The 25352-nt window shown below is 41.8% G+C and overlaps 1 protein-coding gene across 2 annotated transcripts; it reads right to left on the bottom strand.

Annotated features, from left to right (window-relative positions):
- Positions 1 to 7552: 7552 nt before the first annotated feature.
- On the bottom strand, positions 7553 to 23710 carry LOC308567139 (cytochrome P450 2C18-like). 2 transcript variants are annotated; one of them, XM_081158447.1, is made up of 9 exons: positions 23434 to 23710; positions 21980 to 22142; positions 21668 to 21817; positions 19842 to 20002; positions 18471 to 18647; positions 15317 to 15458; positions 12230 to 12417; positions 8940 to 9081; positions 7553 to 8084 (listed from the first exon to the last, which is right to left on the bottom strand). In XM_081158447.1, exons 1-9 carry the CDS (start codon positions 23599 to 23601, stop codon positions 7903 to 7905), a joined length of 1473 nt encoding a protein of 490 aa, XP_081014573.1. In that variant the 5' UTR covers positions 23602 to 23710; the 3' UTR covers positions 7553 to 7902. The 2 variants fall into 2 exon arrangements, with proteins under 2 accessions (XP_081014573.1, XP_081014574.1); XM_081158448.1 differs by having other exon boundaries at positions 22040 to 22142.
- Between the last annotated feature and the right edge of the window lie 1642 nt (positions 23711 to 25352).

The raw sequence follows: 25352 nt of genomic DNA, 5'->3' as shown, positions 1-25352 counted from the left end.
ATAACCCGAACCGTTGGTCCAATCCCAACCCTAACGGTCTCCCTAACCCTAGCCCTCCACATAACCCTAACCCTAGGTCCAATCCCAACCCTAACCGTCTCTCTAACCCTAGCCCTCAACATAACCCTAACCCTAGGTCCAATCCCAACCCTAACCGTCTCTCTAACCCTAGCCCTCAACATAACTCTAACCCTAGGTCCAATCCCAACCTCTAACCGTCTCTCTAACCCTAGCCCTCCACATAACCCTAACCCTAGGTCCAATCCCAACCCTAACCGTCTCTCTAACCCTAGCCCTCAACATAATCCTAAGCCTAGGTCCAATCCCAACCCTAACCGTCTCTCTAACCCTAGCCCTCAAAATAACCTTCACCCTAGGTGTAATTCAAACCCGAACCGTCTCTCTAACCCTAGCCCTCCACATAACCCTAACCCTAGGTCCAATTCCAACCCTAACCGTCTCTCTAACCCTTGCCCTCAACATAACCCTAACCCTAGGTCCAATCCCAACCCTAACCGTCTCTCTAACCCTAGCCCTCAACGTAACCCTAACCCTAGGTCCAATCCCATCCCTAACCGTCTCTCTAACCCTAATCCAAAACATAACCCTAACCCTATTTCCAATCCCAACCCTAACCGTCTCCCTAACCCTAGCCCTCAACAAAACCCTAACCCTAGGTCCAATCCCAACCCTAACCGTCTCTCTAACCCTAGCCCTCTACATAACCTCAACCCTAGGTTCACTCCCAACCCTAACACTCTCTCTTACCTTAGCCCTCAACATAACCCTAACCCTAGGTCCAATCCCAACCCTAATAGTCTCTCTAACCCTAGCCCTCAACATAACCCTAATCGTTAGTCCAATCCCAACCCTAACGGTCTCCCTAACCCTAGCCCTCCACATAACCCTAACCCTAGGTCCAATCCCAACCCTAACCGTCTCTCTAACCCTAGCCCTCAACATAACCCTAACCCTAGGTCCAATCCCAACCCTAACCGTCTCTCTAACCCTAGCCCTCTACATAACCTCAACCGTAGGTTCACTCCCAACCCTAACACTCTCTCTTACCTTAGCCCTCAACATAACCCTAACCCTAGGTCCAATCCCAACCCTAATAGTCTCTCTAACCCTAGCCCTCAACATAACCCTAATCGTTGGTCCAATCCCAACCCTAACGGTCTCCCTAACCCTAGCCCTCCACATAACCCTAACCCTAGGTCCAATCCCAACCCTAACCGTCTCTCTAACCCTAGCCCTCAACATAACCCTAACCCTAGGTCCAATCCTAACCCTAACCTTCTCTCTAACCCTAATCCAAAACATAACTCTAACCCTAGGTCCAATCCAAACCCTAACCGTCTCCCTAACCCTAGCCCTCAACAAAACCCTAACCCTAGGTCCAATCCCAACCCTAACCGTCTCTCTAACCCTAGCCCTCTACATAACCTCAACCCTAGGTTCACTCCCAACCCTAACACTCTCTCTTACCTTAGCCCTCAACATAACCCTAACCCTAGGTCCAATCCCAACCCTAATAGTCTCTCTAACCCTAGCCCTCAACATAACCCTAATCGTTGGTCCAATCCCAACCCTAACGGTCTCCCTAACCCTAGCCCTCCACATAACCCTAACCCTAGGTCCAATCCCAACCCTAACCGTCTCTCTAACCCTAGCCCTCAACATAACCCTAACCCTAGGTCCAATCCCAACCCTAACCGTCTCTCTAACCCTAGCCCTCAACATAACTCTAACCCTAGGTCCAATCCCAACCTCTAACCGTCTCTCTAACCCTAGCCCTCCACATAACCCTAACCCTAGGTCCAATCCCAACCCTAACCGTCTCTCTAACCCTAGCCCTCAACATAATCCTAACCCTAGGTCCAATCCCAACCCTAACCGTCTCTCTAACCCTAGCCCTCAAAATAACCCTCACCCTAGGTGTAATTCAAACCCGAATCTGCTCTCTAACCCTAGCCCTCAACAGACCCTTTCCCTAGGTCTAATCCTAACCCGAACCAGCTCTCTATCCCTAGCCCGGAACATTACCCTAACCCTAGGTCCAATCCTAACATGAACCAGCTCTCTAACCCAAGCCCTCAACATAACCCTAACCCTAGGTCTAATCATTGCCCGAACCAGCTCTCTAACCTTAGCCCTTAACATAACGCTAACCCTACGTCCAATCCTAACCCGAGCCAGCTCTCTAACCCTAGCCCTCAACATAACCCTAACCCTAGGTCTAATTCTAACCCGAACCAGCTCTCTAACCCTAGCCCTCCACAGAACCCTATCCCTAGGTCTTATCCTAACCTGAACCAGGTCTCTAACCCTAGCCTTCAACGTAACCCTAACCCTAGGTCTAATCGTAACCCGAAACAATTCTCTAACCCTAGTCCTCAACAGAACCCTAACCCTAGGCCTAATCCTAACACGAACCAGCTCCCTAACCTTAGCCATCAACATAACCCTATTCATAAATCTAATCCTAACCCAAACCATCTCTCTAACCCTACCCCTCTACGTAACCCTAACCGTAGGTGCAATCCTAACCTTAACCCTCTCTCTAACCCTAACCCTCAACATACCCTAACCCTAAGTCCAATCCTAACCCTAAGCATCTATGTAACCCTAGCCCTCAACATCACCCTAACCCTAGGTCCAATCCCAACCCTAACCGTCTCTCTAACCCTAGCCCTCAACATAACCCTAACCGTAGGTCCAATCCCAACCCTAACCGTCTCTCTAACCCTAGCCCTCAACATAACCCTAACCCTAAGTCCAATCCCAACCCTAACAGCCTCTCTAACCCTAGCCCTCAACATAACCCTAACCCTCGGTCTAATCCTAACCCGAACCAGCATTCTAACCCTAACCCTCAACATAACGCTATCCCTAGGTCTAATCCTATTCCGAACCAGCTCTCTAATGCTGACCCTCAATATAACCCTAACCCTTGGTCTATTCCTTGCCAGAACTGGCTCTCTAACCCTTTCCCTCAGCATAACCCAAACCCTATTTCTAATCGTCATCGGAACCAGCTCTCCCACCCTGGTCCTCAACATAACTCTTACCCTAGGTCTAATCCTATCCCGAACCAGCTCTCTAACCCTAACCCTCAACATAACCCTAACCCTAGGTCTCATTCTAACCCAAACCAGCTCTCTAACCCTAGCCCTCAACATATCCCTAACCCTAGGCCTAATCCTAACCCGAACGCGCTCTCTAACCCTAGCCGTCAACATAACCCTCACCCTAGGTTGAATACTAACCTGAACCAGCTCTCCAACCCTAGTCCTCAAGATAACCCTAACCCTAGGTCTAATCCTAACCCGAACCAGCTCTCTATCCCTAAACATCAACATAACCCTAACCCTAGTTCTAATCCTAAACTTAAGCATCTCTCTAACCCTAACCCTCATCATAACCCTAACCCTAGGTCTAATCCGAACCCGAATCAGCTCTCTCACCCTAGCCCTCAATATAACCCTAACCCTGGGTCTAATCCTAACCCGAACCAGCCCTCTAACCCTAGCCCTCAAATAACCCTAAACCTACGTCTAATCCTAACCTGACGCAGGTCTCTAACCCTAGCCCTCAACATAGCCCTCACCCTACGTCTAATCCTAAGCCTATACCAGCTCCCCAGCCCTAGCCCTCAACATAACCCTAACCCTAGATCTAATCCTAACCCGAACAATCCCTCTAACCCTAGCCCTCAACATAACGCTAAACCTATGTCTAATCCTAACCTGAACCAGCTCTCCAACCCTAGCCCTCAACACTACTCCATCCCTATGTCTAATCCTAACCCTTACTATCTCTGTAACCCTAGCCCTCAACATAACCCTAACCCTAGGTCTAATCCTAACCCTAACCATCTCTCTAACCCTTACCCTCAACGTAACCCTAACAGTATATTTAATCCTAACCCTAATCATCTCCCTAACTCTAACCATCAACATCATCGTAAGCATAGGTCTAATCCTACCCATAATTGAAACTCTAAGACTAATGCTAAGCCTAACCCTAACCCTAGGTCTAATCGTAATTCTAACTATAACCCTAAGACTAACAGTAGGTCTAACGCTAACCCTAGGTTTAATCCTAACCGTAATCATCTCCCTAACACTAACCCTCAAAATAACCCTAAACCCAGGTGTCATCGTTACCATTACCAAATCTCTACACAAAACTGGTAATTTCTCTTTCCAGGAGGGTATCTTGTAACATTTCCAGTCTCCGCTGTATCTCTCTGAATAAATTAATTACACCTCTACCAAAGTTCTCTTCTGATTCTTGTAGTAAGTCTTTCTTTAGACATTAACTTGTGTTTCACAAATTTTTTGTTTTCAGAATTTTAAAACAAAGAATGACAGGCAAGTTCTTTAAGTTCACATGAGGCCTGTTTTTTCCTCAATCTGGGAGGTAGTCTTTATGTTTTCTGGTTCAGAGTCCCCTTCTTCCTCCCATGTGAAGAACACTTTCAATTCCCAGTCTGAGTCTTCCTCCTCTTTCTCAGAATCTTCTACCTCTTTAGTCAAAATATTCAACTCATCACTGGCTATTTCAACTCCATGCTTTGTATTTGCCATAGTAGAATGCTGTAAGTTTCAGTGCTGTTCCTTACATAATATTGAGGCCTCTTTTCCCTCCAGCCCTTAGGTGTCTTCTTCCTCCAAATCTGAAACCTCTTCTCTTTCTTCCTCTAGCTCTGAGGTCTCTTCTCCTTCCTCTGACTCAGAAGTCTCTTGCTCCAGCCCTGAGGTCTCTTCTCCCTCCTCCTACTCTAAAGCCTCTTCGTCTTCCTCCTCTAGCTCTGAGACCTCTTCTTCCTCAAGGGCTTCTTTTTCCTTCCACTCTGAAGCCTCTTCCTCTTGAGTCTCTAAGTTTTTTACCTTACCTGGCTCAGGAACCTTTACCTCTTTAATAAATGGAAAGCTCAAGCCATCACTGGTTGCTCCCCCGGCTCCATGCTTTGAGGCTATTAGAGTTTTATCCATTTTTTCTTGAATCCCATATCTTCTTCCTTTCTTTATTTTTTCATTTTCTGGGAGTACATCTTTTAGTAATTTTTTCATAAAAGATTTTTGGCTGATAAATTTGCTGAGACTTTGCATGTCTGAAAAAGTCCTGATTTCACCATCACATTTAAATGTTAACTTAACTTAGCATAAAATTTTTGGTTCAAAATCAATTTTCCTTCAGAATGTTGAAGACATTACTCCATTGCTTACTAATGTCCAGTTTTGCTGATGAAAAGTCTGCTGTCAATGTAAATATTACTCGAACTTCTTTGAAGGCTTTTAGAATTTTCTCTTTATTTTCGAAGTACTGAGGGATGTTTTCCTCTCTTATTTCTTTGACTAGTACATCTTCTCCATGCTTTTGGCCCTCTCCTGTAACTTCTATATGGATGTTGCAATTTCTACCTGCATCATCTGTATTACCTATGGTTTCTTCCACATTTTCTATGACTTTGTGATTTTGTGATTCATTCGGGGACAGTTCCTTGCCTTGGTTAGTACTGCACTCTTCAGCTTTGTCAAATTTGCTACCAAGTTTAACTATTTTGCTAATTTTCAATATACTCAACATGATTGTCTTTTTCTATTTTCTCTACCAATCCTGTTTTTATTGACGTGGCATCTTTTATTTGTTGCCACCCTTTTCTGGTACTGGAGTTCTTTGGATTTGTTATTTCAGGTATTGTACTTCTTACTCCTAAAATTTCCTTTAGATCATTTTTAAGAGAGTCCCTCATCTCTTCAGTCATTAAGTCCAGATTTTTTATCAAGTCTTTAAAATTATTCATAATAACTGCTGACATGTCTTTGTATTTTAAATCCAGTAACTGAACTGTCTCAGTTTCTATCAACTGAATTATCTCCACTTGGAAATTGCTTTTTGTTTCTTTGCAAGTCTAGGAATTTCTGATTGTACACTGAACATGATGAATGTTGTTAAGACTGAATTGTTGCCCAGCCGTGCGTGGCTCAGTGGTTGAGCATTGACCTAGGATCCAGGGGATTGAGGTTCAATTTCTGGTCAGAGAATATGCCCCGGTTGCAGGCTCGTTCTTCAGTTGGGGGCGTGCAGGAGGCAGCTGATCAGTGACGACTCTCTCATCATTGATGTTTCTCTCTCTCTCTCTCTCTCTCTCTCTCTCTCTCTCTCTCTCTCTCCCTCTCCCCCCCTCCCTTCCTCTCTCTGAAATCAATAAAGATATATTTAAAAATAAAAAAATAAAAATAAAGAGCCCTGCCTCTAATTTAAAAAAAAAAAAAAAAAAAAAAAAAAGGACTGAATTATCTCCGTTTCCTGAAGAGTAATTTTTATTCTTGTGGGCCTGCTGGATTCCCACAAATTCAAAAATCTTTAACAAGTCATCCACTGAGGGTCCTTGGCCTGGAAGAAGAGCTCTTTGCAGAGTGGGACCTGGTCTCTTCCTGCACAGCTGTATCTCAGAGTCTAGAGAAGAAGGAATCCGACCTGAGGGTACAGATGTGGTATAGAGAAATGAGAGGGATTCATTCTTGAAGGGCCAATGCCATCAGTCCTGCTAATGCTTTTTCTGTTCTAGCTGCCCCAAGGTATCTAGACTATGCTGAGTTTTGTCAGTGCTCCAGTACAAGCAAGAGATAAGCCAGCTCCTCATGCAACTCTCCCCACAAGCTATGTAAGTTTGGGCTGCTAGGGGTGCAGTCCAACTCCTTTGCTCCCCAGGGAGAAGCTGGGAGCTACTGGGTTCCTGCTCAATCATATGGCACTTTGCCGGGGTTGGCAGTATGGCAAGAGTATGGCTCCACTTTTCTTTCTGACTTTGATGTGGCTGGATTCACATCCACTCAGGGTATAGGGGTCTTTCAATGAGTTCTTGAATTTTTTACAAAGAGAATTGATCCATGTGTTGCTGTGAACCAGCGTGTCCACTAGGAGAATGAAAGTTCAGGGTTTCCTATTATGACATGTTGCTGTTACTCCCTCTTGTCAGATTTGACAGCCTGTGTGCTTAAGGAAATGACCCATTTCATCTACACTATCAAATTTGTGGGCATAGAACTGTTCATAATATTCCTTTAATATCCTTTTAATGTCTATGGCATCAGAGCAGTGGCCCCTCTTTTAACTTGGACAATAGTAATCTGTGTCTTCTCTCTTTTCAGGGATACTGGCTATGGGTTTATCAATTCTACTGAACTTTTCAAAAAAACAGCTTTGTTTTCATGGATTTTCTCTATTGATTTCCTATTTACAATTTTTTAAATTTCTGCTCTGACTTTTATTTTTAGGTTTCTGTGGCTCCTTTGTATTTAGTTCCTCACTATTACTGATCTCTGTATTTCCCTGCATGATGAAGCTGCTCCTGAACACAATTTTTCTCTCTTTTAAATTAAACCGCAAGTAACCCTAAGTGACATGCAGCCCAGAGAGCTCTTCCGTGCATGTCCCCTTGGCCCTCCTCTGTGCGTACCCTTAGAGGACCAGCATGCCTCTTAGTATTATTTTCTTTCATTTCTTACCTGCACAAAGGAAGAAAAGTCTGAGAACTGGCTCAGCAAATTATGGTTTTTATTTAGAACATGCAGAAGAGAAATGGTTCTGCACTTGCACACAGTAATCAGCTTGCTCTCTTTCCTGTGGGCTACACTGTGCCACTCAGCGTTATATTAGCATATGTGTGGCCAATGCAAATGATTCAGAGTACGGAGAATAGCAGGTCCATTTCGCAGTGAGATGCAGAAGTTCTCCTTTAATGGAGCTTGGATATTCCTGATCTTGAGAGAATGGGGTGATGAGGAGAGGAGCAGTCACAGAAGAGACCCCCAGGAAGGGGATGAAGAGGGAAAGAGGCGAACAATGCCCCAGAGGAGAGGGAGTTGCACACAGAAAGTCTGTCGTTCCTCACACAGGAATGAAGCAGAGCTGGTAAGGAGGCGGCACAGAAGAAAATGAGTTCATAGTTGGGGTGATGTCGATGTCCTTCGGGTCGAGAACAGGCTTCAGGGTAAATTTCTGTAAAATGGTGGTCAGGAATAGAAACAGTTCCATGCGGGCCAGGCCCTCTCCTACACACATCCGTTTTCCTGAAAATAACACACACACAGAGTAGATAATACTCGAACAATGATTTCCTGGATGCCAGAAAGAAAATGTGCAGTAATTATTTGATTAAAAGTTGAATGGATAGATGGAAGGCAGAATGGTTGGACAAACAGATGGACAAAGGGTGGACATATATCCTACCCACCTAACATCTTATCCTAACAGGTATTCTTTTTAAAAAAAAAAACAAAAAACTTTATTAAATGTATTGGGGTGACAATGGTTAATATGAACATATAGGTTTCAGGGGTGGGTTTCTATGTTACGAGATCTATATATTGATCTACATGCCCACGCTAACAGGTATTCTGTTAACAAATATTTACTGAGTAGCAGCACTATGCCAAGTAGCTCATCAAGTGTTCTCACATTTATAACTTCTCTTTCAAATTTCCACCCCTTTTTCTAGAGACACACATGCACTGGTTGCACTTTCTGTTCCTACTCTGAGGTTTCAGGATCTTTCTTTGTTCTCCCCATGGCCCCCATTCCTGCTCTGAGCATGCCTCCTCATCATCGATCGCCAGATACACCCTGAAGCGTCAGGTTTTATATCACACTGTTCTTTTTGGCTGGAATGCATACACTTCTCTTATATTTTCAATTTTCAAATTTCATTTCTGAATTTGAAAGAACTGAGTCAACTCTTCCAGTGATCTGGCCTGATAGTGAGGGTGTACCACGAGGAGGGAAAGTGCGCGAGCATGGGGAGTGGTGTTTCGGTCACGGACAAAAAGTGATGCTACCAGCCCCAGGGTGAGTGCTACGTACATTCCAACTGATTCCCAAAGGATACCCTGTCCTCTGAAGTACCAAAGAAAAGAAATGTGTATTACCTGCCGAGAAAGCCATGAAGTAGTCACTCTTCTTGAAGTTGCCTGTCTCATCCAGAAAGTGGCCAGGGTCAAACGTCTCTGGGTTGGGGAATTCTTTGCCATCATGGAGCACAGAAGTCAGAGATGTTATTACACTCGTGCCCTGGGAAGAAGGTAAACTGAGTTAGGAAGACATCGTGGAGCTGGAAGAAAGGTTGCAAGTCATTTAGTCCAATTTTATAATCTATAGATGAGGAATCTTAGGTCCAAAGAAGGGCAGTGGCATTGTGAGCCAGAGAGAACAAATAATAAACAATGAGCAGTTTAAGACCAGTGGCAGGGAGGTTGCTAAAGCGTCTGAAGTACTGAGTACATGGGCCCTAGGATGCCAGACCTTGTGAATCCATTCTGCTCACCACCATGTTTGGACACTGCAGTATGTCCTCACCAGCTCCTTTATTTTATGACTTCAATCTTCACTCATCTCATAGGTAGATCATGGTTTAAAATGGAAGTCTCTGTTGGAGCTTGAATTGTCTGGAGTTATCTATTCATAGGGCTTTTGTAAATAGATGTCTGATCTAATTAAAAATAATCTCTTCTGTGATCAGAGCAATAAGTACAGTAACAACTATTAGTCTTATCATTGCCATATAGATTGTTTGCCTTAATTTAAAAACATAAAACAAAGAGCAAATTGATAGTTGCCAGAGGTGGAGGGATAGATAAAAAAGAACAAGAGCAATATAATAATACTAATAGTGTGACAGCTTTGCATGGTGACAGATGGTTACTAGACTTAGTGTGGTCAGCACATCATGGGATAAATAAATGTTGAATAGTCATGGGGTTGTAAAGTACAGCATAGGGAATATAGTCAATAATATTATAATAATTACCTATATGATGCCAGGTGGGTACTGAAATTATCGGGGGGAATACTGTGTAAAGTATATGATTGTCTAACCACTATGCTATATACCTAAAACAAATACAAAATAATATTGAATGTAAACTATAATTGAAAAATAAAAATTTTAAAATAAATGTTGAATCACTATGTTATACACCTGAAACTAATATAACATTGTATGCCAACTATAATTTTAAAATAAATAAATAATATATAGGATAGATTCCATTACAGATTAATCGTAGCTTACAAACACAGAATGTTAAAATTAGAAAAAAAAAATCATCACTTTGCAACAATTCATTTTAGGATTATTAATTCAGTCAAGTTTTATCAACTAATGCTAAAACTGTTGGGTGAATAATTGGTTGCCTCCCGTATGCACCCTGACTGGGGATCAAACCCTCCAACTAACCCGAGCCACCCGGCCAGGGCCCCTTGTATATTTTTAAACAAATAATATATGAAAAAAATTTTTAAGATGCAAAAAACAAAACAAAACAAAAAAAGCCAATATGTTTTCATCAAGTGCTGCTCAAATAACTGGATATTCATAAGAAATAAAGGAAGTGTGACTATTACTTCACACCACAAGTAAAAATTTACCTGAATGAATCAATGATCTAAATGTAAGTGTTAAAACTATAGTTTTAGAAATAGATAAGGGTAAATATTTGAGACCCTGCTCTGGCAAATATTCTTGAGATAGGACCAAAAATAAAGTAAAATAAAGCACAAGTCAACCTCACATCATTGCTAAGTGTTCTGTGATAGCCTCAGACATTAACAAATAATAAGCCATGCATTTCAAAGACTTGACTAAGTGGCAACAAGAATTGGGGAAGACAATTAAAATACACCCACATTACGGCACATTTTTCACCTACTTTTATGAGGCCAGCATGATCTTGATATCAGAAATATGACAAGAAAATATTTTTAATATGTTTTTATTGATTTCAGAGAGAGGAAAGGAGAGGGAGAGAGAGATCAAAACATCAATGATGAGAGTCATTGATCGGCTGCCTCCTGCACGCCCCCTGCTGGGGATCGAGCCCTGACCAGAAATCACACCATGATCTCCTGGATCATAGGTTGAGGCTCAACTGTTGAGGCATACTGGCTGGGCATGACAAGAAAATTTTGAAGAAGAAAAATTGTAGGCCAAACATTTCTTATCAATATAAATACAGAAGTCCTGAACAAAATGTAGCAAATAAAATACAGCTGTGTGTATATACTTATAGTATACACACTGAGTGGGAAAACTGAGGCCAGTATACAACCATACCAATGGACACAGAAAATTGATGTGAAAATATCACATACACATTTACGACAAAAAATCACGAAAAATAAGAGAAGAGGGTAAACTTCCAAATCTGTAAAGAATCTCTACCAAAATGTTCATAAATGTCATTCTCAAAAGTGAGATGTTAAAGCTCCTTTTTCCTGAAAATCAGAAATAAAACAAGGATGACACACCGATATTAACCCAGATAGCAGGGTAATAAATGTAAGAATTGCAAATTAGTCTGTAAACAAATTATCAGCAATGATTTTATTTTATTTTAATTTTATTTTTTAAAATATATCTTTATTGATTTCAGAGAGGAAAGGAGAGGGAGAGCTAGAAACATCAATGATGAGAGAGTCATTGATCAGCTGCCTTGAGCCCGCAACCCGGGCATGTGCCCTGACCAGGAATCGAACCCCGAATGCCTGGATCCCAGGTCAACGCTCAACGGCTGAGCCATGCCTGGCTGGGCAGCAATGATTTTAAATTTAGCAAGTTTGCTACTTATAAGGTCACCAAAATAATAAAATCAATTATATTTCCATGTACCAGATTTTAAAAATGGAAAAGGCATTTAAAAGTTTATAACAATAGTAATATTAAGTATCTAAGAAAAGGCAAACAAAAGATTTGCAAGCCAATTCTCAATGTACTGAAAAAAATTCATTAAGAAAATTAAAGAACCCCCCCCCCCCCCGCGCCCAGCAATTGGGAGCATATACCATACCTATTAATTGAAAGATTCAACATGTCATGATGTCAAGACTTTCCAAATTGATCTAATGTCACCCTGATAAAAATCCCAGCAGACTGTTATGGTAAACTGACTAACTGATACTAACATCAGTTTGGAAATGTAGGCCGTTAAGATTAGCCAAATGATATTAAAGAAGCAGAAAAATTTTGGAAGACCTACACTGTCAGATGTCAAAACCTGTTATACAGGTTTATAGTCTAAACCAGAAATATCAGAGTCCCTCAAGCTGCCACATGTATGACTTTTCCCCTTCTCTCATGTTGTGTTTATAGAGGGTGAAAACCATACTGTGAAAATGGGAACTTTAAGGCCACTGAGGTCCGTGTAGGTGAAACACATCTTACCTTGGGGATGAGGTAGTTTCTGAATTTCACATCATGAGTCACTGCATGGGGCAGGTTGGTGGGGATGAGGTCAATGTATCTCTGGACTTCGTGCACCATGGCATCTGTGTAGGGCATGTGCTTCCTGTCCTGCATGCAGGGGCTCCGCTCTCTGCCAACCACACGCTTAATCTCTTCCTGGACTTTAGCTGGTGAGACACAAGTAAGACTGATGGAAAAAGAGGAAAGTGCATAGCATGTTTACATAGTGATTCAGGGATCCGTGAAGCACTGTGGTGCTCCAACATCATTATAAACATCAGTTATATGCCCAGAAATACACCCAGACATAGAGAAATAATTGCCATAGTAGACACATCGCTGCCCTCTGAGCTAGGCTTAAGATACATCAACCCAGACCTACATATCAGCACCAAGGGTAACATAAACAGAAATGATGAAATGTTTCAAAATATAAGCAGAACGTAAGTCAAGAAATTACAGTCCTTGCAGAAAGAAAAAGAGAAAATGAAGTATTAATTTTATATCAAAATAATATGTTAACTGAAAAGTAATAATGTGTGTTTTGTGTATTTGTATGTTGTGTGTGTGCATTTCAATGGTACACTCTTCATCCTCCAAGTTGCCAGTGTTCCCAATTTGAACATTCTAGTAGTTTTTTTCTGAAATGTATGATCTATTTCTGAACAATGATTTTCTCTTTCTATTTCTTACTTACCTATTTTTAGATAATATCTGATTTCCTGGTATGGAAGGTGAGAATTTTCTTCTCCATCCCTACCTCATGCAAAATACATGCAGACACGCACACAATTCCCCTTATCCATTTCCCCAGCATAGTCAGATCACATTTTACATCATTCTGACTCTATAAACAATCCTCTCTGGTAACACTACTATGATTATGCTTCATTTTTGGTACTTTTTTTTTTTTTTTTAAATCTGGCTGCTGACTTTCAGAAAGCAGGATGGAAAAATAAGCTGAAACTCTGAGTTGCCTGGCTGGACGTGGCTCAGCGGTTGAGCATCGACCTAGGATCCAGGCGATCGGGGTTCGATTCCCGGTCAGGGCACACGCCTGGGTTTCAGGCTTGATCCCCAATTGGGGGCATGCAGGAGGCAGCCGATCAATGACTCTCTCATCATTGATGTTTCTGTCTCTCTCCCTCTCCCTTCCTCTCTCTAAAATCAATACAGATACATTAAAAAAAAAAGTCCCTGAATTCAAGAAATAGATTCTTACCTAACCTTTCTTTTCAGCCCTACACCTCACTCTATTCGTGTCATTCATTGCCCAGTGTCCCTGAGCATAGGCCTCTCAGGTTTCATTTCTCTACAGAGTAAACCTCCGTCACTGTACAAGGAAAAACAATTACCTGGTAAAAGGAGCTGTCAAAGGGACCTGAGAAGGGAAAGCAGTCTTTTTCCACCTGTTTCTGTCTCTACCTTCTTTGACACTTGGTACTTCTAAATACCAAAACTTACAGGGATGTAGGTACACAAATAACTTTCTGTAACTTTATTTTTATTGTTTATACTATTACAGATGCCCCCATTCCCATCCCCACCCCCCACTGCCCACCTCCACCCAGCCCTAGCCCCCCTTTCCTCCGGCTATCACCACACCGTTGTCTGTGTCCATGGGTTATACATATATGTTCTTTGGCTAATCCCTTCATATTTTTTACCCAGCCCACTCAAACCCCTCCCCTCTGACAGCTGTCAGTCTGTTCCAGGTATCTATGCCTCTGTTTCTATTTTGTTCATCAGTTTATTTTGTTCATTAGATGCCACATATAAGTGAGAAACTATGGTATTTGCCTTTCACTGACTGGCTTATTTCACCAAAGGACCTGAAGAGACACTTCTCCAAAGAGGACATACAGATGGCCAATAGACACATGAGAAAATGCTCAAAGTCACTAATCATCGGAGAGATGCAAATTAAAACCACAGTGAGGTGTCAGCTCACACCTGCCAGAACGGCACAGTCAACAAATCAACAAACGAGTGCTGGCAAGTGTTTCTCCAAGCAAGTGCGGAAAAGGGCACCCCTGTGCACTGCTGGGGGAATGCAGACTAGAGCAGCCACCGTGGAAAACAGGATGGAGCTTCCTCAAAAATTTAAACATGGAGCTGCCTTTTGAGCCAGTGACACCGTTTCTGGGAACATGCCCTAAAAATCACAGATAACTTTTCCTCGTCATGTAGCTCCCTCTTCTGACGCTGCGTTACAACTTCATTCTCTCTACTGGGTTCATTATCTCCCCTCTACGTCTCTCTGTGTTTCAGGAATTTGTTGAAGATTTGTTGGCTGTTTCCTGACCTCCCCTCATCCAGCTTTAAAAGATGAGTTCTCATTTGTAATAGGTTATAATCATTTTAGTGGGATTTTGACGCAGGACAAAATAATGTGTATTTCTAAACTGCTATGCATAACTGTTAACTCTTTAAAGGTAAATTTCTAACATAAAAGTGCTTTGTAAAAGATCAAATTATTGGCCCCCGCCCCCCAAATTCTTATTTTGGCAATTACCACCTTTCTGGAAACAGACTTCTGAAATAACAAAATTCCTTTATGCAACATCTGAAGCCTGAATGGTAACACATTTCTTGTAAATCTAAATTTTTAGTACACTTTCTAGACTGTGGAATCATCTCAGGCAGCATCACTAAGTCTCTAGGATTTTAACTTATGCTCCAGTAAGAAGAGTTTCCATTAGAACCCTGCATTTTCAGAATGAGGAGAGATCTCCGCAAGATTATACCTACAGTTCAAAGTGAGTAGCCTTTTCATAACAAAACCAATATGCATGCTGGATGTACCTGCTACAAATAACCCCCATGAAATCCAGACTGTGCCTTATTGCTTTTGCTAGTGCCCACCGTTGTCTTCACTCCTCTCAGTCATCCACCTGTATTATAGAAAGATGTCCCAATATTATCCCTTCTTTAAACTTGGAAAAATAAAGCAGGTAAACAGACATTTTAATAATGGCACTTCTCCAAGAGAAACAAGATGGAACGCACTTGCCGTGTCATTCCAACATCTCTCTGAAATTCGCGCTCCCAACATGTGGGGTGTACCTGAGACCTCCGGGTACTTCAGCAGGAGTAGGAGAGCATATCTCAGGGTGGTGCTTGTTGTCTCTGTCCCAGCTCCAAAGATATCAGATACAGTGGTTGTCAGGTTTTCAAAAGTAAACTCCCAGTGTGAATCGTGCTTTTCCTAGGAATAGTTTGATGAAGCTACTTTACAAATTCATTTCCCAGAATTGATGCAAAATAACTCATACTGTTATCAAGTTAAACCAACATATAAACTGCAAGGTGCAATTTTAGAAAAAAGCTACCATATGTTATGGCAGGAGGCTGTTAATTAGCTGATGCAAACATCTTTCTCTGCCGCCTTACCCCTCACTTGCCTAAAAGTTCCATTCAGCGCCTCTTTTGCAGTTATGAGAGCCATGCAGCATAGTTTTTAGCAGTGAGACAGAAGCAGAAGCCTACTGGTGTCACTCCTATTTCCTTCTTATTCAAAACAAAGGAGGAGGTACAGTGGACATCATCTTGGGGCAAAAGGATTTAATCATGAACAGAGGCCTAGCTCCTAAGTACGGGTGAAGAGAAATGGACAGTATTTGACTCTCTGATGTTTTAGAGCTTCTGTCTATCCCTCCACCGACACATCGCAAGACTCCTTTTATGTGGGGTAAATAAACCCACTATTTTTTACAGTCTTTGTTAATAGGTTTCCTTTTATTTGTAGACAAACACAATCTTAATTAGTAGGAATAGGTGAGGAGGTGAAAGGCTTGTAAATTGAGGACTAAAACCATTGCTAAACAAAATGAGTTAAGTAAATGAAAAACCCTCCCATGTGCAAGTATTGGAAGATTTAATATGGATAACATGGTATACTCCCTGAGGCAATATGAAGATTCAATGCAACCCATAAAAATTCCAAAGGCCTTTTTGCAGAAATGGAAAAGCCCATCCTCTCAATTCATATGGAAGTACAGGGGAAGGACTCATCTTCCCAATTTGAAAACTTACTACAAAGCCGTCATAATCAAAACAACAAGCTTCTGGCAAAAAGATAGAAAACATAGACCAATGGAATAGAATTGAAATCTAGATGTAAACCACAACACCTAAGGCCAATTTATTTTCAACAAGGGTGCCCAGACTATTTAATCCAGAAGAAGAGTCTCTTCAACAAATGGTGCTGAAACCACTGGATAACCACATGGAAATGGGTGAAATTAGACACTCTGCTTCACTCCATATGCAAAATATAACTCAAAATAGATGAAAAACTGAAGTATGAAAGCTAAACCTATAAAACTCTTAGAAGAAAACATGGGGTAAATCTTCACAAATTCAGGCTTTGCGATAGATTCTTAGATTTGACACCAAAGAAAGAAACAAAAAATATATGTAAGTCAGACTTCATCAAAATAAAAATGTTTGTGCATCAAAGGACGTAATCAAGAATGTGAAATGATAACCTACAGAATGGAAGAAAACATTTGCATTTCACATATATATAAAGGTTTATTGCCCCAAATATATAACCAACTCTTACAGTTCAACAACAAAGACAAGCAAAGGACTTGAATGACATTTCTCCAACGAAGATGTACAAATGGGTAACAGCACATGAAAATACGTTCAACATCACTGGTCATCAAGGACACACATATCAAAACCATGAGATACTACTTCATATTAACCAGAACAGCTTTAATAATTACAAAAATTAGAAAATAAGTATTGGTAAGTGTCGAAAAATAGGAACCCTCATACACTGCAGTCACTGTGGAAAAGTTTGGCTGTTCCTCAAAAGTTAGACATAAAGTTACCATATGTCCCATCAACTCCTCTCCTAGGAATGTACCCAACAAAAATGAAAACATGTCCATGAAGAAGCTTGCACACAAATGGTTATAGCATCATTATTCATAAGAGCCAAAGGTAGACACAACACACATGTCCATCAACAGATGGATAAATTATGGTATGTGCATAAAATGGAATATTATTCAGCCATAAAAAATAACCAAGTGCTGATACATACCACAACTTGATGAGCCTCCAAAACATTATGCTAGGTGACAGAAGCCAGAAACAAAAGGTCACAATGCCATGAGTCCTTTCTATATGATGTATCGATAACAGGCAAATCTGTAGACTATGAGTTAACACATAAAGCAGTGGCAGGAATGAGGGGTGATCATTTAATGGTTGTGGTATATTTTCGCAGAGTGATGGAAAAAATTTGAAATTAGAGAAAGCTAGTAGTTGCACAATATTGTGAATGTGCTAAACACCACTAAATTGCATACTTTAAAGTGGTTAATTGTATGGCATGTGAATTTCACCTCAATTCTTAAAATAGCACCACTCCATGAATTGATCTACAGATTTAACACAATCCCTACCAAAATCCCACTGGCTTCTTTGCAGAACATGACAAGTTTATCCTAAAAGTCATCTGAAAATTCAAAGGACCTAGAATAGCCAAAACAATCTTGAAAAACAATGCTGGAGGACTCACACTTCCTGATTTCAAAACTTACTAAAAAGCTAGGAATTAAGACTGTCAGATGGTATGCTACTGGCATGAGAACTGACATATAGGTTATTTGGAATAGAATTGAAACACATAAACCATCACATTTTCAGCCAATTGATTTTTGATTTTTGGTGAGGGTGCCAAGGCAACTCATGTGGGAAAAATAGTCCTTTCAACAAGTGGTGCAGAATTCATGCCTACCGACACCAACTCCATTTCTATGCCAGTTCATTTTATTTTACACTCAATTATGGCTTGTCTCTTCCATCCATCTATTTCTCACCATAGCCTCTGCACCTCTATATACACCATCCACCCATCTGAAATCCCCTTCCCTCTCTTTCACCGTAAATACATTGATGTATTTCCAACCACTGGATATTTCACCTGAGGTGTCATTCTGTCTCTCCTCAGGTAAATTATTAATTAGTACCTAAAAACAGGATTAATGTAGCCCACTTGTTGAACAATTTACTGTTTAACAGTTTAATAGTATATCTTCCATATTGCTTGGTGTGGATTCATGCACACTCTATGTCCTTAAAATGCTCATCAGAATTACTCGCCTGACCACCGAAATATCTCTGGTAGATACGAAAATATATTCAATGAACCACAAGATAAACAAGTGACCAAATAACCGAGCTCTTGGTAATGTTTTACCTGCTGCATTTTGATCAGGAAATAATCGATAAAGTCCCGAGGATTATTAATGTCCAGGGATGCTTGATGTTCCCTTACTTTCTCCATAATGTAATTTTTTATACTAGCGGTATTTTTAAGTAATTTTTTATGACTCCCCGGGAAATAGTCAAGGAGAGCAGGGAAGGTGTTGTAGGCCTAGAAGAGAAAAGGGTAGTTTATCAGATAAAAAATGCATAATGACATATACCATATGCTGAGCCCTTGTCAGGAACTGCACTGTCAATATTAATGAACTATGGTCTTTGTTTTGAGGGTAACTTTTATTTTACAAATATGTAATTTTCTACACTGATAACTGTATTTGAAGGAGAGAATTCTGACCAGGGGATCAAAGATGAAAATCGCTTTCTGTTCTCATACATCATGTTTATGGTATAAAAACATTTGTATATCAATGCTCTCACTTTTTACATCCCTTCTGCCTTACAGTCTTGAAGTGTGGGATGGCATGAAATACTATGATTCACATTTGGTAAATGACAACAGAGGGGAAGGGAGCTTGGGCAACCTGATATAGTGCACAAAACTAATCCCTGCTGTTTCTGTTTCTGCCTAGTAGCCTCAGACGTTGAATCTGTATCTTAGAACTGGGAGGGTCCTGACGATACCATGAAACACAGCTCAACATTTTATATATAAAGTAACTGTGCACCAGGGCAGTTAGGTGACCTCTCTAAGACCGCATAGTTATCCTTTAGGCAGAGTACAGAGCACGTCAAATCAGCACAGGGTAAAACTGTGCTTGTTTCTGGTTTGTATACCATATAACCAAGCATTTTGTCATCCCCAAGACAATTACCTTGTCAGGATGCCGACCGAAGCATCAAATGCTCCTGCCCTAGTTAGCGTTTCCTAGCAGCATCTGGGGTCCCCAATATTCTCCGCTCTTGAAGGAGATACCCTCTTCCTCCCTAACTGCATACATTTCTGCCAAGGAATATACTGAGGAAGTCACTAAGTGTTACTCAGATGACAAGACTTGCGGGTAATGGAAGCCTTTCAAGAAGAACCCAGAAGTCCATTTAGTACTATAGGCATGTTTGGGGGAAGTTACCAAAGTACTTTATGGGAAATTGGGCTTTGGAAATTAGAAAAACCCCAGACCAAGTCAATGGGATTGAATTCCATATCTGTATTCTGCGAATGTCTTTTTCGGTCTATCGTTAAAGGGCTCGGCCAAATTCCCAGGTGAGCACTTCATGATGCTGAACTCTGGGAAGGACTGTGGAATTCACCCATTCACTTCACAGCTTGGTACATGCACAAATTTGGAATTCTTGGAGAAAAGAGCATGAAGGATTCCTCGGGAAGAAACAATCTTGGTCTCACCTGTATCCACGGAGAGTTCAGAATCTCCATATCTTCATGAAATGTTTCCAATATATCTAGAAAAATTTTATCTTTATAATCAAAACGATTGTGGAAAATAATGGAGCAGATCACATTGCAGGGAGCACAGCCCAGGATAAAAGTGGGATCACAGGGTGACGCTAAAGAACCAGAAACAATTTTAAAACACCATTAAAATATACATATGAAACATTTTACTTATGAAATAACAGGTAAAGGTAAATTTAGAAACTTTAAAGTAATATGTTACCTACAAATTTCCTAACAGCAAAATAGTCAACATGCATAAATCAATACATCACTTTTACCTTAACCTGAGTATACTACTTCAACCTAGCTAAATTATGGTTTCTAAAAAATACTCAATTTACTGCCCTAGCTGGTTTGCTCGGTGGTTAGAGCGTCAGCCTGCGGAATGAAGGATCCCGGGTTTGATTCTGCCCAAGGGCAGGTACCTACCTCAGTTGCAGGCTCGATCCCCGGCCCTGGTCGGGGCGCGTGCAGGAGGCAACCAATCAATGTGTCTCTCTCACATTGATGTTTCTCTCTCTCTCTCTTTCTCTCTTTCTCCCACTTCCACTCTCTCTGAAAAGCAACAGAAAAAAAGCAATGGAAGGGAGCAAGAGAGGGAGAAAGAGAGAGACACTTATGTGAGAGAGAAACATTGATTTGGTTTCCTCCTCTGCCCCCCTGACCGGGGATCAAACCCACAAACCAGGTATGTTCCCTGACAGGGAATTGAACCTGCAACCTTTTGGTGTACAGGACAACATTCCAACCAACTGAGCCACATGGCCAGGGCTTCATTTTAACCTGATAGGTAGAGGATAATTTGAAAAGCCTTGGGGATTTCTTTGTCTGTATTCACAGGTGAAATATGATTTTCAGTCTTTCCTTTCATGTAGTATGAAAGAAAGAATTTAAAAACAAGGTAATCTGTAATCCAAGCTAAAAATCACAGTTATTTTGACAAGCACTTTTCAGGTCATCACATCTGGCCATGGAAGGCAAATAATTACCATATATTTGTTACCAAAAGCCAATAAAGTTGGGGCAAAGTTTAGCAAACTGAAAACAGAGCCAAATCCCACTTAGAGAAGACAGGGTAAGTAGTTCTTGATATTGGTTGAAATCTAGTTAAATAAAACATTTTATAACTTGGTACTTTTTGTATTTTGAAGAATTATAACATAGCATGTAGTGATGAGAATTGCAGGAAGTCATGCCTCAGCGATGAAAACCATAGATGGCATCATTATTGGCCAGAACTGTGGGCCTGGGCCCTGAAAGTAACTCTCGGAGATGTCTGGGAGGCTGACCATGCAAATGCAGGCCAATGCAATGAAGGCACATGCCACTTGCCACATGCCTCGTAAGGGTGAGATGCGGGCATTCCCGCCACAGCCCGTGAAATGCTCGTGATAGATAACCCCCATGTGCGCTATAGGAAAACACAGTTCCCTAACTTCTTCAAAACATGACTCAGAACTATTCTTCATGATTTCTGAGTTGAAAACCATCAAAGTTCAGGAGAGACTAGGATTAAATGACCCTTTCTACCCACACTGTGCACGATCATGGGTGTGCCCGATCATGGGTGTGCCTGATCATGGGTGCGCACACGCAATGAGCACAGACACGCACAGTCTCCCTGGCTCTCTGCTTCAGACCCTCGCTCCGCCACGTGAGGGCTGACACCGCTACGCACAGGAAAGAGGTGGCCGCCCCTGAAATGTGTCCATGGGCGTCAGTGGAGAAGAGAACAGCCTGTTAAGCTCAGAGTTTCGGTGTATGAAATCACCCACCCTTGGTTTTTCTCAGCTCCTCCACGAGGCAGCAGGCTTCCTCTTGAACACAGTGCTCAATGTTCCTCTTCCCCACGCCCAGGTTCCGCAGGGCCATGAGGGAGAAGCGCCGGGTCTCCTTCCATTGCGTCCCATTGCTGAAAAGGATTCCTACAAGGAGGGGAAACAGAAACGGGCAGGGAGGCCTGGGCAAGGGGGAGGAAGCTGGCACTCGGCGGACTGGCCAAGCTCCACAAAGACATGTTCAAATTCCTGTTTTCCACCCTCCACGCCCCTCTTACCAAAGCTGAACGTGCACACATGCACACCTACCAAGTCCTCTGCTACATCTTTCAGCAGCTGGGAAACACCCTCTTCCAGAAAACTCCTCACCCTGGTCAATCAGGGCTTCTTTCACTGCTTCGTATCCATGCAGCACCACCGTGGGCCTCATGCCCAAGTACACTGTGAACACCGGGCCGTAGACTTTTGAGAGCTGGAAAGTAGAAAGGACATTCAAATATTAGCCAAAGAAGTCACTATTTGGCAATATACTGGGCCTGATTCAGAATAGTATCATCCTGTTTGTATTCTGTGACACAACCTAAGATATTTCTGAAATTAATACATAAATATAACAGTGATTGTGAATAGCTGCCATTTATGTGCCCAGCAGTGGCCTGGGTTATTTGTATGCATATTACAATTAATCCTCAAAGCAGCAGCAGCAGCAGCAGTGGGTTCATTTGCCCCACTTACCAATAAGGGAGCCGACATCAGAGAATTCCAATGCATTTTCAGCATCCCCAAGCTACCATAGAGAAGACAGGAATTTGAACTGCTTCTTATTCAACCTCTGATCCTTGAGCAATGTATCAATCCCCAACGATCACCAGAGGACCACCCGATACCCAGCTGACTCCTTCAGGGTCACCCACAGAGCTCTTGCCGTCAGAATCACCCCAGATGATCCTAGGCCCAGCCCAGTCACGATCCGCTGTTATTACTAACACAGAAGGAGGGGAGCACCCCAGAGGCAGTGCCAGGACATGTGTCATCTCATGGGCCAACAATTTCTTATACCTGCAGCAGTGCTGGCCACAGCCAGCCACAAAGCTGCTGTCTGTGGCCAAAAGATCCTGTTACCAGCAAGCTGGCCCTGATCACTTTTCTCTTTCGTTCACTGACACTGTTCCTAATCCCAGAGTCTTTTCCCTGACATCAGGCATAATTTGCTTCCTCAGAGAAGTGCAGTTTTCATAGCTATTCTGGACAAAACACTGTGTTTATATAGTAGATGGTTTATTTTTAAATTAAATTTATTGGGGTGACATTGGTTAACAAAATTATATAGGTTTCAAATGTACAATTTTATACATCATCTATGTATTACATTGTGTGCCGCCACCCCAAGTCAAATCTTCTTCCGATGACTCTTTGAATGAAATCTCTAGTCAAAAACACTTCCCTTACCGTTTATCTTCAGCTAAAAATCATAGTAATTGATGGGGAAACTCAAAAGGGCAGCAGCTCTCCCGTCTTTTGCTACTTTATATTTTGATTCTAGCATACAGAGACTTAATGTACCTCACTCATGAAATGCATTAGAATTTTATTTCACTGTTCTTGTGGATGAGAAACCAAAAACAGTACTCCACAGGGAGTATTTGCTTTACAGCGACATATTTTAATAATTTTTAAGCATATATTTCAATAAATATGTTACTTAAAAGTAGATGTTAATTTCCTTACTTTGCAAGCTGCTGAAGGAACATAAACATACTTACGTTGCTGAAGGATCTGCTGATGTTCTTCACATCTAACTGGAGTATGTTTCCAATGATTGGGAGAGGAGTGGGGCCAGGTGGAAGGGTCCCTTTTCCAGAGCTCTGTTTCCATAGGTAAAGGAAAAGCAAACAGGAGAGACAGAGCACCAGGGCCACAACTGGGTCCATTGTAGCTCTCTCTTCTTACTGAGTCCACTGTGAGCTTAAAATCCAAACGTTTTTCACACTCTCTGCTACTCAGCATATGCCTCTCTGACTCAGAGGATGATTGACCACTTAGGTCACTTACTTTTATCTTTTTCTCTCAAAAGGACTTTGGTCCAATGCTCACTGTTACGGTGCCCTACCTTGGATATTCTGGTTTCATAGGTTTGGGGTTAAGCCAAGCTACTGTTATTTATTTTTTTAACATCCCATGTGGTTGAGAACCAGTGAAGTAAATGTTTTTATTTTAAAAATTGCTCAACATTCTTTCCCTGGCTGGGTGGCTCATTTGGCTGGAGCATTGTCCCATACAGCTAACGCTTGTCGGTTCCATTCCCAGTCAGGGCCCATACGGGAGGCAACCCATTGGTGTTTTTCTCTCTCTCTCTCCCTCTCTTTCTCTTTCCCTGCCCCCTCTTCCCCTCCCTCCCTTTCTCACTCTCTAGAATCAATAAAAACCTATCCTTGGGTGAGGATTTAAAAAAAATTGCTCAACATTCTGGATTCTCAGATTAATGACCAGTTGAGAATTTATAACTTAGGGGGCAATCCTTTTATATTAAAAAAATGTTTATCCTTCAATGCTTTATCAAACACCAGGATACTTTGTCCTTGGAAATGAAAGCCTTTTGAAATATTTTAGTGGACCATACTAACAGCATAAACTAGGGAACGTAATTCATTACTCTTGAATGCCCAAATTGCATAACTAATTAGCTAAGTAAATTTATACACATTTTAACATCAAACTCTACCCCCACCTAAAAACCCTGAAAAAATAAATTATTAATTTTTATTTTTCAAATGGGGAAATGAAAACTCATAGAGAATGGGACACCCATCCAGTGTCACACAGCTCCTAAGTCACAAAAGTGTGATTGGAAATTATATTTTCTAATGCCCACTGTGATGCCCTACAGCTGCCTCAAGAACAATTCCAGGAAAATAAAACCAAACCCCCAAAACATTAGTTTCTCTAAATATGCACCCCGACTGTTCACAAAATAACTCACTCTGAGGATAAAAGAGCCCTCGATTCTCAAGAGAAGAAATAAGAGATAGAGATCTTCCCCCTCCCCATCTCTCCGTCCCTGCAGAGGCGAACATGCACAGGTGCCTGAGGGAGGAGCCCGTGTCAGAGAATTCAGGGGTAAAGGCTCGAAGAGCCAGTCACCTCCCAGTCACTTCTAGACACAGCTGCTTCTGTCGCTTTGTTGGCCTGTCCTTGTCAGAAACAATGGGATGGCGTATGCACAGCCAGGAAGGGAGATTTCAGGCAGAACCACAGGTGTGGATTCTGTGGTGGACGGAAGACGGAGGCCACCGAACAGACCCACAGCATGAACCAGCATGGCAGGCAGACCTGGGCAAGGGACCACATTTAGTGATCACGAGGACCCAAATATCACTGGAATGATGGGCATTACTGGATAGCTAATAGGAATGCTGCACAAAGACATTCTGTAAAGGCACCATCATATCTGTCCTTACTTGATTAGTGCAGCTATTTCTCAGCTCTATTAGGAAGGAAAAGTAAGACCCCCTGTGTCAAGACCCCATTTACACAGTTTTATCCCTCATGTTAACAGGGAGACTGACAGCCCAGCCGGGCGTGGCCCAGCTGTTGAGCATCGACCTAGGATCCTGGAGATTGCGGTTTGATTCCCGGTCAGGGCACATGCCCTGGTCTGTGGGATCCATCCCCAGTCTGAGGC

The sequence above is a fragment of the Miniopterus schreibersii genome, assembly GCF_964146895.1.
Source record: "Miniopterus schreibersii genome assembly, chromosome: 14".
Taxonomy (NCBI): domain Eukaryota; kingdom Metazoa; phylum Chordata; class Mammalia; order Chiroptera; family Miniopteridae; genus Miniopterus; species Miniopterus schreibersii.
This window is presented reverse-complemented; position numbering and strand designations above follow the sequence as displayed.

What these genes read in the sequence shown, in the direction of transcription:
- LOC308567139 (XM_081158447.1), bottom strand. Translation starts at nt 23,601, where the DNA reads ATGGACCCAGTTGTGGCCCTGGTGCTCTGTCTCTCCTGTTTGCTTTTC. An exon ending in AAGATGTAGCAGAGGACTTG is followed by an intron (nt 21,818 to 21,979) that starts GTAGGTGTGCAT and finishes CCCTCCTTGTAG; the next exon opens with GAATCCTTTTCAGCAATGGG. An exon ending in TGAACTCTCCGTGGATACAG is followed by an intron (nt 18,648 to 19,841) that starts GTGAGACCAAGA and finishes TTTCTCTTCTAG; the next exon opens with GCCTACAACACCTTCCCTGC.